The sequence below is a fragment of the Penicillium subrubescens genome (assembly GCF_028828155.1).
Source record: "Penicillium subrubescens strain IBT 31985 chromosome Unknown utg000007l_segment0_segment0, whole genome shotgun sequence".
Taxonomy (NCBI): Eukaryota; Fungi; Ascomycota; class Eurotiomycetes; order Eurotiales; family Aspergillaceae; genus Penicillium; species Penicillium subrubescens.
In genome coordinates this window covers 1,130,791-1,143,360 of record NW_026643157.1, presented here as the reverse complement: position 1 = coordinate 1,143,360, position 12,570 = coordinate 1,130,791, and the positions used below count along the sequence as shown (strand labels likewise).

Sequence of the window (12,570 nt, the reverse complement as noted above, 5' to 3'; positions counted from 1 at the left end):
ATCGAGTTTTATACTTGTAAATAGCTTTTGATTATCTAAAATGCCTCCCTGAAGTTACGGGGTAGCAGATCCTACGATAGAAAGGATAATTACTACAGAAGAAACCTTCATGCCAATCAATCATAGTATACTCAAACAGAGGGCAATAGAACCCAACGAAACACAAGCTTGGTCGCACCCTAACTAGGCAAAAAAAGACATCTTTACACCCAAGAAACCGATGAACAAGAGCCCATGTACTAACCCACCCAAAACGGGGCAACAAGCCAAAAAAACCCAAAATAGAGCTGGACACATTACCGCGAAAGAAGAGCAAGAGCAAATGTCCCATGTCTCGACACTTGCCAGCCAAGAAAACAAATGCCGCTCCAAAGTGGTAAGTAAGCAAACCAAGGTAACCAAACCATAAGATGGAACGCACATGAAGCACGTATGCAGGATAAGAGCAAAAGCCATTAATGCCACTCAACATCAAAAATTGAATTATCGTTCAAAAGAACCACCTCCCGTATAAGACAGAGAGCCTAGAAGAACATGGGGCAATGGGGATGATATGAGCAAATGAATGGATCACGCAATGATGGGACAAAAAAGGGGATGGTAAAGCTCTGAAGAAGGTCACGATTTCGGTCCCACTTTACAGTCAGAGATAATAATGACAGGAGAAATGAACATGGTGGCTTGAATCAAACAAGAAGAGAAATAGAGGAACCCCGAAAAAAACGGGGACACATTAGCCAAATGAGAAAAGAAAAGACACACACAGAGAAAAATAAGGAAAATGTATTCTGACAAAGGAAATGAACATGCTAGATAATTAATCAAACACCCAACGGATGATGAAGAATTTCGCTCCATGCACAGAATGTAGAAAAAAACTTGAAACAAAAGCAGGGTATCACATGGGGGTATTCGAACAACCTCGCTGCTTTCTTCTTTTCTCACTCGAGTTTGGGCGTGGGAGGAAGCAAAAATTAATGCCTTGAGCGCAGCAAAGATGTAATTGAGTTTGCGCTTTGTATCGAAGCAAGGCGGGTGGGGATTTGGTGGTGTCATCCATCCGAGGATTTCACTCATTGCGAGGCTTGTTGGAGTCGATCACTTATTCAAACAAAAGTCGACAAGACATTGTACAATTGGAACTATCGGTCATCACCAGCACGAGACTTGGCTCGTCTGCGGAAGAAGTCCATAACTTTCCTGGCCGCACCAGAGCTGCCTGAATGGTGGGATCCGTCCCGCTCGTACTCGTAAGCATCGGCAAATTTGCGGTGGCTCTTCTGCAGGACATGAGGCCCGCGCCTACCCGCCTGCATTGACTGACGGGGCATGTTGTCGTAGGTGCCGCTGTAATCATCGTAGTAATTCGGCTTTGACGAGTAAGTGTAGTTATGGCCCTGATACCCTTCGTCATTTTGATAGACCTGTTCGGATGAAATGGCGCCAAAGGAATCCTGGGTCTGGTCGAATCGGTTGCCCAGCTCGGCGAATTGTTGGTCAATCTGGGCCTCGTAGCTGAAAGGCTCGGAGTCCTTGTTGTCGAATGCCTCCTCCGCAGGCCCTTCACTGACCATACCCATGGCTTCTTGTGTTCCATAGCTCGTTGCGCGAGGTCGGGTCTGGGCTGGACCAGTAGCTGGGCGCTGCGGTCCAACTGGTTCCAATGTGCGCGGGGTTTGGGATACCTCCTCCGGGGTCTGGTCTCGACCAGAGAAGTTCCGGAAGGAGAAAGACGATGGAAGCAGAGAGAAACGACGGGCGCGGCCTTCGCCAGCCTGGCTCGCTTTGCGACTATGCGAGTATTGCATTGACCTCCGGGAATCCATGGAAACACGAGAATCTTCCCGAGGCAAAGGCTCCTTCATGCTCGTAGGGGGATACCGCTTGTTTTGGCGATCCCCACGAGATGTCGCGTTTGACTGCGAATTGCGACCACCCAGGAGTGACCCAGAGCGGCCAAACAGCTTTTCTCCGATACTTGAGACAGTGTTTGAGCGCTTGTGACCCTTAGGAGGCTCTTGCCGAGGAGTCGGGTTGAATGCGGAAGGAAGTTGTTGTGTGCTGGGACGGCCAATGGAAGCAGTTGATGCCTGCGCCGGGTTCTGCGCAAGGGAGAATTGGCCACTCTTTGGCTGTGCAAGTCGACCTTCGGTGTTGGTCGCCGTGACAGTAGGAGCCACGGGCTGACCATAGGAGCCTCGGGATGGAAGGCGACCAGTATGGAAAGATGCGATGGAACCACCCGTCGTCGGCCTCGTGGTGGAGAGCCCCGCGGTGGCCGTTGTGTGTGTTCCAGTGAATGCGGCATTGTCCGAGGTAGATCGAGGGAAGTGACCAGGCAATGGCTTGTCGTAGTTGACAGGAGGCTTCGGTGCCGTTCGAGTGGTTGTATCCTTGACCGGTGGCGCAGGCGCTTGCTCCTCCTGCTTGGTAGTGCCCCGGCTTTGTGATTCCGAAGTCTCCTGGTACTCTCCTCTTGTTGTTTGAGACTGTGGAGCGACATATTCAACCTGCACCGTTCTGCGCTTAGCATCACGAGATGTCTTTGACTTGTCGCTTGGCGATCCCTGTGAAATATCACCAGCATGGTGGTTGAGTCCGCCAACAGCGGGGACGGAGCCATGGCTGGTCTTGGGTGGCTCGCGAACTGAGGCACTGCGTGCGAGTGCCGGCGCTTCATTCTTGGGTTCTGTAACAGGTGGTCAGTCAATCCGATTGGGATTTGTAGTATTGTTTCCACAGGGTTCAAGATCTTACCGGCTGGTACTGTTGAGTTCGCGATGTCTGCCACATTGGTAGTGCTGCTGGTGATGTGCGACACAATGTGTGCATACTCACTCAGCCAGCTGTGGCGAGCGACCTCAAAGAGATCGGCACGTTTTCGGGGGTCGGGAACCAGAATCCGTCGCAAGAGATCACGGGCATGAGGAGTGACGTATTCGGGGAAGGTCAGAGGCGTGGTGACAATGTACTTGTAAAGGAGGTTGATATTGTCACCGTCCGGGTTGGCTGGATCATCGTCGAACGGCAAATAGCCCGCGAGCATGGCGTACTACACAACGCGAGTTAGGATTAAACTGGCGCGAGAAAGTATCAAAATCAAAACGTACCAAAATCACACCACAGCTCCAAACATCGACCTTTCGACCAGTGTAAAGCGAGTCACTGACAACCAACTCTGGAGCTGCATAGCAGGGACTTCCACAGCTGGTCTGCATCAGGTCTCCCCGACGCAGCCCATCGGGACCCAGCTTGTCCAGGCGCTTGCGCTTCACGTACTCCTTGTTGGTCAAGTTGTACTCAATCTCCTCCTCCAATTGATCGATGGGATTAAAGGTATTTGCGAATCCGAAATCAGTAATGATGATGTTTCGATTCCGGTCCAGCAGGAGATTCTCCAGCTTCAGATCTCGGTGAACAATGCCCTTTTTGTGCAGATACCCTACACCTGACACTAATTGCGCAAACAATCGGCGCGCCGAGTTGTCTTTGAGATAACGGTTGTTCAGGATGTAGTCGAACAATTCACCACCCGACGCGTACTCCATGATGATACCAATGTGGCGGTCCGTTTCAACCATCTCATGTAGACGGACAATGTTTGGATGAGCGAGCTCGCGCAGGATGGAAATCTCGCGGTAGATCTTGGGTAGCCGGCTGGGGTTCGATCCCAGAGATTCCCTTCGGATCAATTTGATGGCGACTTGGATGCTTCCATCTCGTTTCCATCCCAACTTGACCTTTCCAAACTCACCCTCACCGAGGGTTTGACCGAGAATGTAGGTGCCGAAGGTAGTCTCCTTGCGCTTGAGATCTTTCCCGTTGTTGCTGTAGTCGTGTCGGCTGCGATGCCCAGTACGGGCTCCCTCTTCAGCGCCTTCGTTTCCAGGTGCGCCATAGCTGGAGGAATTGGCCTCCACGGCAACGGCGGCGGCATCTGAGCCACCCATTTGCCGCACCAGCTCTCTCTCCATGTCCACCACGGGATCGCTGACCAGCACCGAATTGATGACCGCGCTAGACTCTCGCACCAATTCCTGGCTCGCGCCGTCCTCCATATCGTGGTTTACCCGAGAAGTCGACTCCGGTACTTCTCGTGACCTGCCCGATTCTCGAGTCGTTTCTTCTGGAGGGTCTGGTCGCCGGGTTCGACTCTTTCCATTGCGGTCCTCACGGGGTCGGTCGCGGTTCTCCTTGCGGTCAGATCGACTTTTGCTGTGTCGCGAGCTTTTTTCCCCATTGGGGCTGCGGCGGGCAGAGGAAGTCCTCGGAGGAGGAACCGGCGGGGAGCTTAGCATGTCGGGAAAGTTGTTGCGCGCATGCTTCTGTGGGGATGGCGTGGTATGACTCGAGGTTGGTGCAGCGTGAGCAGGGAGAGGGAGGGGCTGAGGATGAGAAGTGCTCATAGCAGAGGAAGCTGGTTGGGGCCTGCCTCACGAATTGGCTGTTTATGGGTATCAGTACTCGGGTTGCATGCAAGATTTTTTTCTTTGTACGATCGGGTGCGTGCGCGTGGATCTGTTTGTCGCGTCTAACAACACACCTTCAGATTGAAAGCACCAAGTTCCGGGACTTTTAAGTTGGTCCACGTCAGCCCTCGATCAGGCACTTGATCGGAAAGGACGAAAAGACCAATTGCGACGGGCACGGCGCGTCGAAACACCAGAGCTCTCCCGGAGGGTGTTGGGCGACGAAGATTGGGGGCAAAGAGTTGGGCGATCGGTCGCACTCACCGAGTGTCAACGGTCAGCCTCACCAGCTGTCAATCAATCACAAGCATGTCAGTCAAAGCCTCCCAGATACAGTCTTATCGGCAATCGACAAAAATGTGCAACTTTATCAGGAATAGAGTGTGCCAACTGACAGGAGATCGATCGGAGGAATGGGGGGTTAAGAGGAATGCTACCGCCACGCCGGGGAGGCTAGTGGTCGCAAATAAGATGGGGAATGGGGGGTAATCAAGATGCAGATTCACATAGGACACCGGGTCACAATCTGAGCCTGATTGAACGACGCGTCGCCAAAGCAAAAACTTTGTGAGAAAGGAAAGGTGAAATGAAGATACCTGCACTGCAGTGTTCTAGAGTCCCCTCTCTTCTCTCCGTGGCCCACGGGCGGATCAGACAGCGACAGTCGCACGTTGTCCGAGAACTGGGGACAAACAAACGCGGAAGAAGCAATGTCTCAGACGCGAAGAAGAGTCCCGGATCAATTCCAGCAGGTTCAATTGCGGATGCTGGACATGATCGAATCCAGGGTACGGAGGGGCGGTTTCGCGCGGACAGGGGGCGCGAGGGGAGAGGTTCGGTCGGGCGGTTCAGAAAGGAAAAAAAGGGGGCTGGTGAGGGTTTTGGGAAGGAAATGGGGCAACCGACAAGAAAGACAATAACATAAAAAAGAAACAGCAAAAGGAAAAAAAAGGCCAGAGGGAAAGGGCCAAGAGGGATGAGAGAGAAAGGATGGGAAGGAAGAGTGAGGGAGGAGTGCGAGGGAGATACGGAGTTGTCCAGCCCAGAGAGCCAGCAAGCAGCAGCAAGCAAGCAGCGGCAGCAGTAACAGTCACCCAACTGGAGCAGTAAGCGCAAGTCGAGGGAGACCGTCGCAACCCAGACGGGGCCACAGGTGGTTCGAGGTTAGTTTCGCGGTTTTAGTGCTGTTTAGCGCCTGGTTCGGGCGGGTTTTTGGCTGGTTGAGCTGCTTTAGCGGGTTTAGCGGGTTGGTCTCGGTGGAGTCTGGGGGAAGTTGCGGGTCTTGAAAGAGTCGTCGAGCATGGATGACGCCGTTTACAATTCTACAGACGTAGTAAGTATATGGAATATGGAGGGTAGAACTAGAAGAAGAGTGTCAATTGACTCGAAGAAACTGGAATTGAAAATGCCAGAATACAGTCGGATCTAGGGCGATGTTCTCCAATATCCTCGAAACGGCCGCGACTACTAGCCGAGGATACCTATTCTACAATTGTAGAATAACATACACGACACTATCGCATAATTATCGGATGATATGTCAGTATTCCAGCAACCGACATGATTTATTGGTGACAATTATAATCCTGCCAAGTGCTAGCTCCCTCGTCTATCGTGATCAGGAACGTCTTCCCCCTGCGTCCCTTGCCTCGCCTGTGATAGAACGAAACGGGTGCGAGGCCCGAGGGCTGATCCTCGCATGTGGCCAGTCTCCGCATCGACAAAGATAAATAATAAGCGCAGACGAGAAGGGGAACAGCATGTCAAAAAGGAAATAAGAAGGAAAAAAAATATAAAGAAAAGGGAAAAGTTGACAGCTCGGACCATGTGTACTTGGAGTCAAATGCTTTGAATGATCATAATTCTTGGACCAAACATCAGACCTGGACCAGAGAGCTAGAGCTCCTTGGTCCACATACAACAAGCTAATTACTTGCATAAGGAGGATATTTATTCTTAGCCTGCGGGAAAAAAGAGAACAACATCAACAAAGAAAGAGGGTCTCCCGTTTCAAAAAAGGGGGCGCCAGCCCGCTAGCACCGGCTGTTTCGCATTTGCGCGGAGTGGGCTCTTCGCCAGGGACGATCGTCATTAGTTGGCTATGCCCCGACGGAGAAATCGATCGGGATCTTGAACATTTTAGTGACGGAGCACTGGGCTAGCCATTGATTGTGTACATTAAAGGGGACTTTTAGATCAGATTCGTTAGACTTAGTTAGCGTGTTCCTCATGATGTAAGAGTCGTTAGGTTAAATGAGCATTGAGCTACAGTATATGGTGGTAATTATGAATACACCTTTGATTAGAAGAGCTCTCCGACTCCATACTTTGTAGTCAGCGCAGGATCATAGCTTTGGTCCAATATATGATTTGCTGGATTTACTTGGTTTAACGAGCAATGCCACTATGAGCCTCCGGAGTGTTAGCGTGGAATTGAACAGACTTGTCTGTCCCGCTGGCTTTTGATCCCATCAAGTATGCCATACAACCACCAGATGAAGTAGATTATTGGGCAACTATAGATTAGTTGACTGGCCTTCTCAATGATTCTTAGTATTCTTCAATTCCTACTGAGATACCCCTTTTCTCTCTCTACCCTCAATCCGTGGTACAATACTGGGCGGAGACCTCCATCCACGGTTAAGGCGCCGCAGGTCCCAAGGAAGCCCACTCGATCGAGCAGATCGTGACTACTTCCGCTCTGCAACGTGAATTTCCCGACCTTCTCACTGGACAGACCTTCTTTTTCTCGTCCACACATCCATCATCCAGTATCATACCCTGAAATTGAAGATTGTCTACCGACTACAGTACTACTGTAGGGGAAGAAAAAAGGAGACAAACCTCTGCTCACACTCACAGCCTCAACCCCCCGTTCCTGGGGTCACCGTCTTACCCGCTCCACAAATCCCCACCTCAACAGGCCCCGCGATCTCGACTCACCCGACTCTCCACGTCAAGATTATAATCGGTCGGTCATTGATAGGATACGGTTAAGCGACTCACGAGAGCCGATTTGAAGTATCTCCGTACAGTATTGCAATGTCAATGCCAACTCCAGCAGCTATCTAAGCATCCCATCAATTAAGAAACCCTTGCGCCTTACCTACATCAATGTGCAAGAGCCTCCACACCCACCAAGAACATGACAAGATCTCCTCCAGCCCTCCAGCCCTCCATCTCAAGTCGGTGTGGAGTAAACCGCTCCCTGATATCTGTGCCCTCCATGATATTGCGGCCCACCCACCGCTTCCGCTTATGGGTGCGCCCTAAATCCCCGTCACCCCTAAATCCCCGTCACATTTTTACCATGCGTCTAAAAAAACCATCAAATTAGATAACTAGCCTAAATAAAAAAGATCTCCTCGCTCCAGGGCTACTCTAGCCGATTCGGTAGACCTATCAATATCCTCCTGGGGCCTCTTTGGCATATCCAAACCAGTAGCCTGCTTATACTGCTTCGCAAGCTTCCTCTCCTCCGCAGCAGCCTCTTTCTCCTTTCTAGTCTTGATTGACCGATTCGCATCGCGAACGCTTAGTATACCAGTTTGGCTAAGCGGTTTAACCTGGCGCTTGGTAATTGGGCGCCTCAAGGGCTCCTGAGCGGCCCTAATTCGCGAAACAGTCGCTTCCGCCATCATAAGCCGCTCGTAGATTATCCTGTGGTGATTGTGAAGCATTGCAATATCTCGCTGAACCTTCGGGTCAAAGGTAGCCACCTTCTTTGATATCTTCTTCTGATTCTTCTCTAGCGCTTCAATTGACTTCGGAGGGGTATTCTCCACGCTTGATGATAGTAAATTTGTAGGCTCCGGTGATGGAGTTCGGGGTTCTCCATGAGCGCGAAGATCAGGTGCGTGAAGAGGAGTAAATTCTAGCTGGCTAGCTAGTTTATCCACTATATTTTGGCCGTTGACTGGCCAAATACCACGATCTTTGAAGGATTGCCGAATAATTCGTTGGTTAAATGCCTTCGCTCGTACAGGCCCAATTACCCGTAGAAAATCCGGTTTACCACATGGCTGACCACCCCAGAAAGATAGCTCATTATTCATAAGCCGAAATTGCTGCTTATAGCTCAAAAATGGCTTACCATCAAGTGGCTGACAGAGATGTGTTGAATGAGGTATAAAGCCGAATGGTATAATATCAGCTAACTCGCATATCTCAAGGAATTCGAGGGTAAGATGTGCTCCGTGGCCATCAAAGAGTAGGAAGCGCTTTTCACCCTTTTTTAGACGGTCGGGTGTAGCAGTAGCTGAAATAAAATGATATAGCCATTCAGAAGCAATTTCATCAGAAATCCAGCCATTCGGTGAGGTAGCAGTAAGTGTGTTTAGAGGTAAATCCTCACTATTATGGAACCAGCTCTCCATAAAGACCCCGCCGCTTTTAAAGATAAATAGCGGATCCATTTGCCAGCCGTCAGCAGCAATACATTCGAGTGCAGTGATAGTTTCGCCTCGCTCAGCTTCAGCAAGGTCAGGGCAGTGCAATCTACCATTAATAACCTTACGAGACTGGCCCTGGCCAGGTTGGAAACCACACTCATCGAAGTTATAGACTAGCCTTGCAGGGATATCCTTTAGCAGGGTTGCAAGCTGATCATACCAGAAAGAGAGAGCCCCTGCATCTTCGGCTTGAATGCGCTTTGATTCCTTTAGATTCTGCTTCACTGGAGCGAGGGATAGGTGCTTTGGAAGGCGTGATATAAAGTAGTATGCCCAATTCTTGCCAACCGGCTGCCGACCCGCATCAGCGCGCGTAAGGGCCTGATTTGCCCACGCTTCTATAAGCTTTGCAGTAGGCGGTAGGTTCCAATCGCACATTTTGACTATCCAAGCAGTCAAAGCCTTCTCCTGATGTGATGTAAGCGCATTCTTGCGCGATTCAGTGGTAGAAAAGGGCGATCGGGCCTTCTTGACGCGATCGGCAAGGGTAGTTCGAGACACGCTAAATTCACGCGCAGTTTTAGCGATATTCGGCTTTTTTTGGTGTAGAACGGCTTTACAGGCCTTCTGCAGGCGATCCTCGTCAAAATTGGAGTATTTAGGCATATTGGGTGGTTGGGAAAGGGAGTTGAAATCGAATGGTAAAAATGTGACGGGGATTTAGGGGTGACGGGGATTTAGGGCGCACCCATAAGCGGAAGCGGTGGGTGGGCCGCAATATCATGGAGGGCACAGATAAGCAGCCATTGGCCCAGCGCAGGACCGGCCAACTGTCAAGCGGGTGATGCGTTGGCAGCGCCATCACCATGGGAGCCGCTCATCCAATCGTCCCCCAATGATCTCCTCCAGCGGTAACAAAAGTCAATGTCAATCTATCACCCGCCAATGGTCGTTGCATTTCATTTCCGCGGCTATGACGCCCATCCGGGGGTCGAAGCGCGAAAGGGGGCGACAGTGAGATCTTAGCTTATGTACTGTACTTGTTTCGTGAGGAGGTGAGTGTGCGCGACACGTATATGCCACACACCGACAAGTTCAAATCAGCGCTGCCAGTTGTGCCGTGCCTTAGGAACTGATCTGATCTGCCGAGGGTAGAAGCTTATATTCAATAATCAGCTTCTCAGGCAGGAGAAATATCGCCGACCTGTCCCACCCGGCCGAAACCTAGATTCTATTTGGACCAATTGTCGGCAGAAGAATGCCTGAAAAGCAGGCTGCAAATCAAGTTGATGCATAAAATGTGAAATGTGGCGTGAAACTCTGTTTGGCATTGATGTGGCGATCACTATCTACATCTAGGTACGCTAGTTACTGTACGCAGTACGCAGAAACACAGAAACTTCGAGTCCCCAGCCCTAAGGCCAACACAACCAGGGACCAGCGACCAGGGAGATTGCGGTCCCATCTCAAGATTGGGAATGATTGAGCAACGCTGTTTGCAAACGACTACCAATTGACTCCAAGACCACTTTCCAGATAAGACACAACGAATAGAAAAAAAGAAACGCAGAACGATAATACGTTGAAGAATCAAGATGAATTGACAGCCCATACCTTAGAAAAAACCAAATCATTCGCTTTCGCCCAACCTATCATTCCAAATGGTATATTTACCCCTGATTTACCGCTTTGCTCCTGACCCTGACCTGGGCGTACCGCCTAGCGATACACCTCCTGATGCACCATATGCGGGCGGCGGCGTTGGGGTCGGCGAGGCACGTCGCACAACCGGGTCCCGGGCTCCAAACCCACCAGAACCAGAAGGTCCTGCCTCGGCATTGATTCCAACGCCTTGGGGTAACTGGCCGCCATCGCCAGCGCCAACAACCACCTGCTTTCCATCGCGCATACGTCCAACCACCATACCCTTAGCCACGGACTTGAGCAGCGCGCGACGGCTAACGCCCGTGGCGTCAATGTACACGAGACCAACGTTCTTGATGCCGCCAGTCAGGTTGTTCGCGACGTGGCCAGCTTCGGAGCCGTAGCGGTGTTGGATAATTGTGGTGGCGGCCGCCGAGCCGGTCATCAACATGGTGCGCGCACTTTCCTGGATACCATCTGCCAACGTTGAGAAGGCGATCATCGACTTGTTCAGCACGCCTGGCTTGTAGTCTGGCGGGGGGTGGTGTTTGTTAGCGCTGCGAGGCTTGGCATCCTTGCGTGCTAGCGAAGCGCCAATGTTCTGCGCTACCCGCTCCACTTGGCCCAGGGTGCGAGATGAAAGGTCTGCTGCGCCGTTGGAGAATGTGCCGACCTTGCGGATACGGGCGTGAGTGGCATCGGAGAAAGTCACAGGCTTGGGGTTGGGCTTGGTCTTTTTCATGAAATTCTCGGCGCCGCTGGTGATGGCGTTGGAGATGTATGAGGATGTGGTGACAATAAGACGAGATGCGGTGGCCGAGGTTTGGACAATGGTTGAATTCTGATATGCGGGATGCCGTGCCATTTCCAAGTATTCTTCGGAAACGTTGGTCACGCTGACCTTGTTGCCCTCGCCTTCGGCAGGAAGTTCAATTCCAACGGGGCCTGGGAGAAGTTAGCTACTGAAGCAGGAACATGCTATACTGGCTGAGAATGAATGTACTCACGTTTAGATCCAGGTTTCACGTCCGGATCCTCCACCACATTGTACCCATCACCCAATTCACCAACAACACTGCCATCCTCCTCATCCACTAGCACGATCTTGCCGTGCAGTTTGTCACCCTTGTTGTCTCCAGTCCCGACATACCCCTCGCCCGGCGCATAGTCGGCCGGGTTATAGGCAGCGAGACCATCCGACTTGCCGCTCGGTGTGGGAGCACGGTCAAGGAATGCAGTACATTGCGCGAGGATCGTCTCGAAGGTATCGATGTCATCTTGGGTGACATTGTTCGGGCCGCTGCCAATGCTTGGAAACTGGATGCGAATGAAGGCGCCTGCGTCGGGAGCCAGATCCCATCGAGGGATCAGGTAGCTATCGGGCGGTTGATGGAAGATCTGGGTGGTAGCGGGCAATGCAAGATCCAGCTCCGGAGGAAGGTAAAGATGAAGGTAAAAGTCCTCCTCGGGAGTCTGTGTGCCCGCACCGGCGGCATATGGAGGAGTTGGCGCCGATGTAGCAGTAGGGACCATAAGGAGTGAAAGGGTTTGCGGGCCTGACGGCGTCAACTCGTGCTCTTCACCATCCTGGATGTGAAAAGCGCGGATATTGCTGACGCTGTAGAGCAACCTGGGGTCGTGTATAGCGCCCGACATCTTCTGTGAATGGATGATACTAAACAAGGAAATCGAGTTGCCCGAATGTCAAATCGGTGCTGATAACCGCAGATAAGGCGATGACGTCGGTTGTTTTCAGATGGTAAACCCCGCCGTTCAGACAAGAACGGAGTGAAAAATCAAAGTCTCTGAGACAACACGAGATCAATGGAGAAGAAAGGAATAATTTCAGACGGCAGCCAAGGAGGGGCTCTCTTATGAGACTATCGGGGCTGGGCGCTTAGATAACAGGAGCCAGTTACGACCCCTCGTCATTTTCTCCTGTCCTCCAAGGGGAGGAGATTGCTGCGCCACAGTTCTCCAGACTGCACCGCCACATTGCCACACTTCTGCCACTTTCTGTCTGTGCCCATAAGGGGTCTCGTTGTCTCCGATTGGATCTTGATTAA

The 12,570-nt window shown here is 51.4% G+C and overlaps 2 protein-coding genes across 2 annotated transcripts; both read right to left on the bottom strand.

Annotated features, from left to right (window-relative positions):
- Nucleotides 1-459: 459 nt before the first annotated feature.
- Nucleotides 460-5,473, bottom strand: N7473_010181 (putative serine/threonine protein kinase (Kin4)). The gene is made up of 5 exons (XM_057156120.1): nt 5,066-5,473; nt 4,544-4,759; nt 3,111-4,444; nt 2,758-3,052; nt 460-2,689 (listed from the first exon to the last, which is right to left on the bottom strand). The coding sequence occupies exons 3-5, from the start codon at nt 4,404-4,406 to the stop codon at nt 1,143-1,145; spliced, it is 3,138 nt and encodes a 1,045-aa protein (XP_057004775.1). The 5' UTR covers nt 4,407-4,444; nt 4,544-4,759; nt 5,066-5,473; the 3' UTR covers nt 460-1,142.
- A 5,068-nt stretch (nt 5,474-10,541) lies between these two features.
- Nucleotides 10,542-12,160, bottom strand: N7473_010180 (senescence-associated domain-containing protein; the record flags this gene model as incomplete). The annotated part of the gene is made up of 2 exons (XM_057156119.1): nt 10,542-11,449; nt 11,512-12,160. The coding sequence occupies 2 exons, from the start codon at nt 12,158-12,160 to the stop codon at nt 10,542-10,544; spliced, it is 1,557 nt and encodes a 518-aa protein (XP_057004774.1).
- Nucleotides 12,161-12,570: the final 410 nt, after the last annotated feature.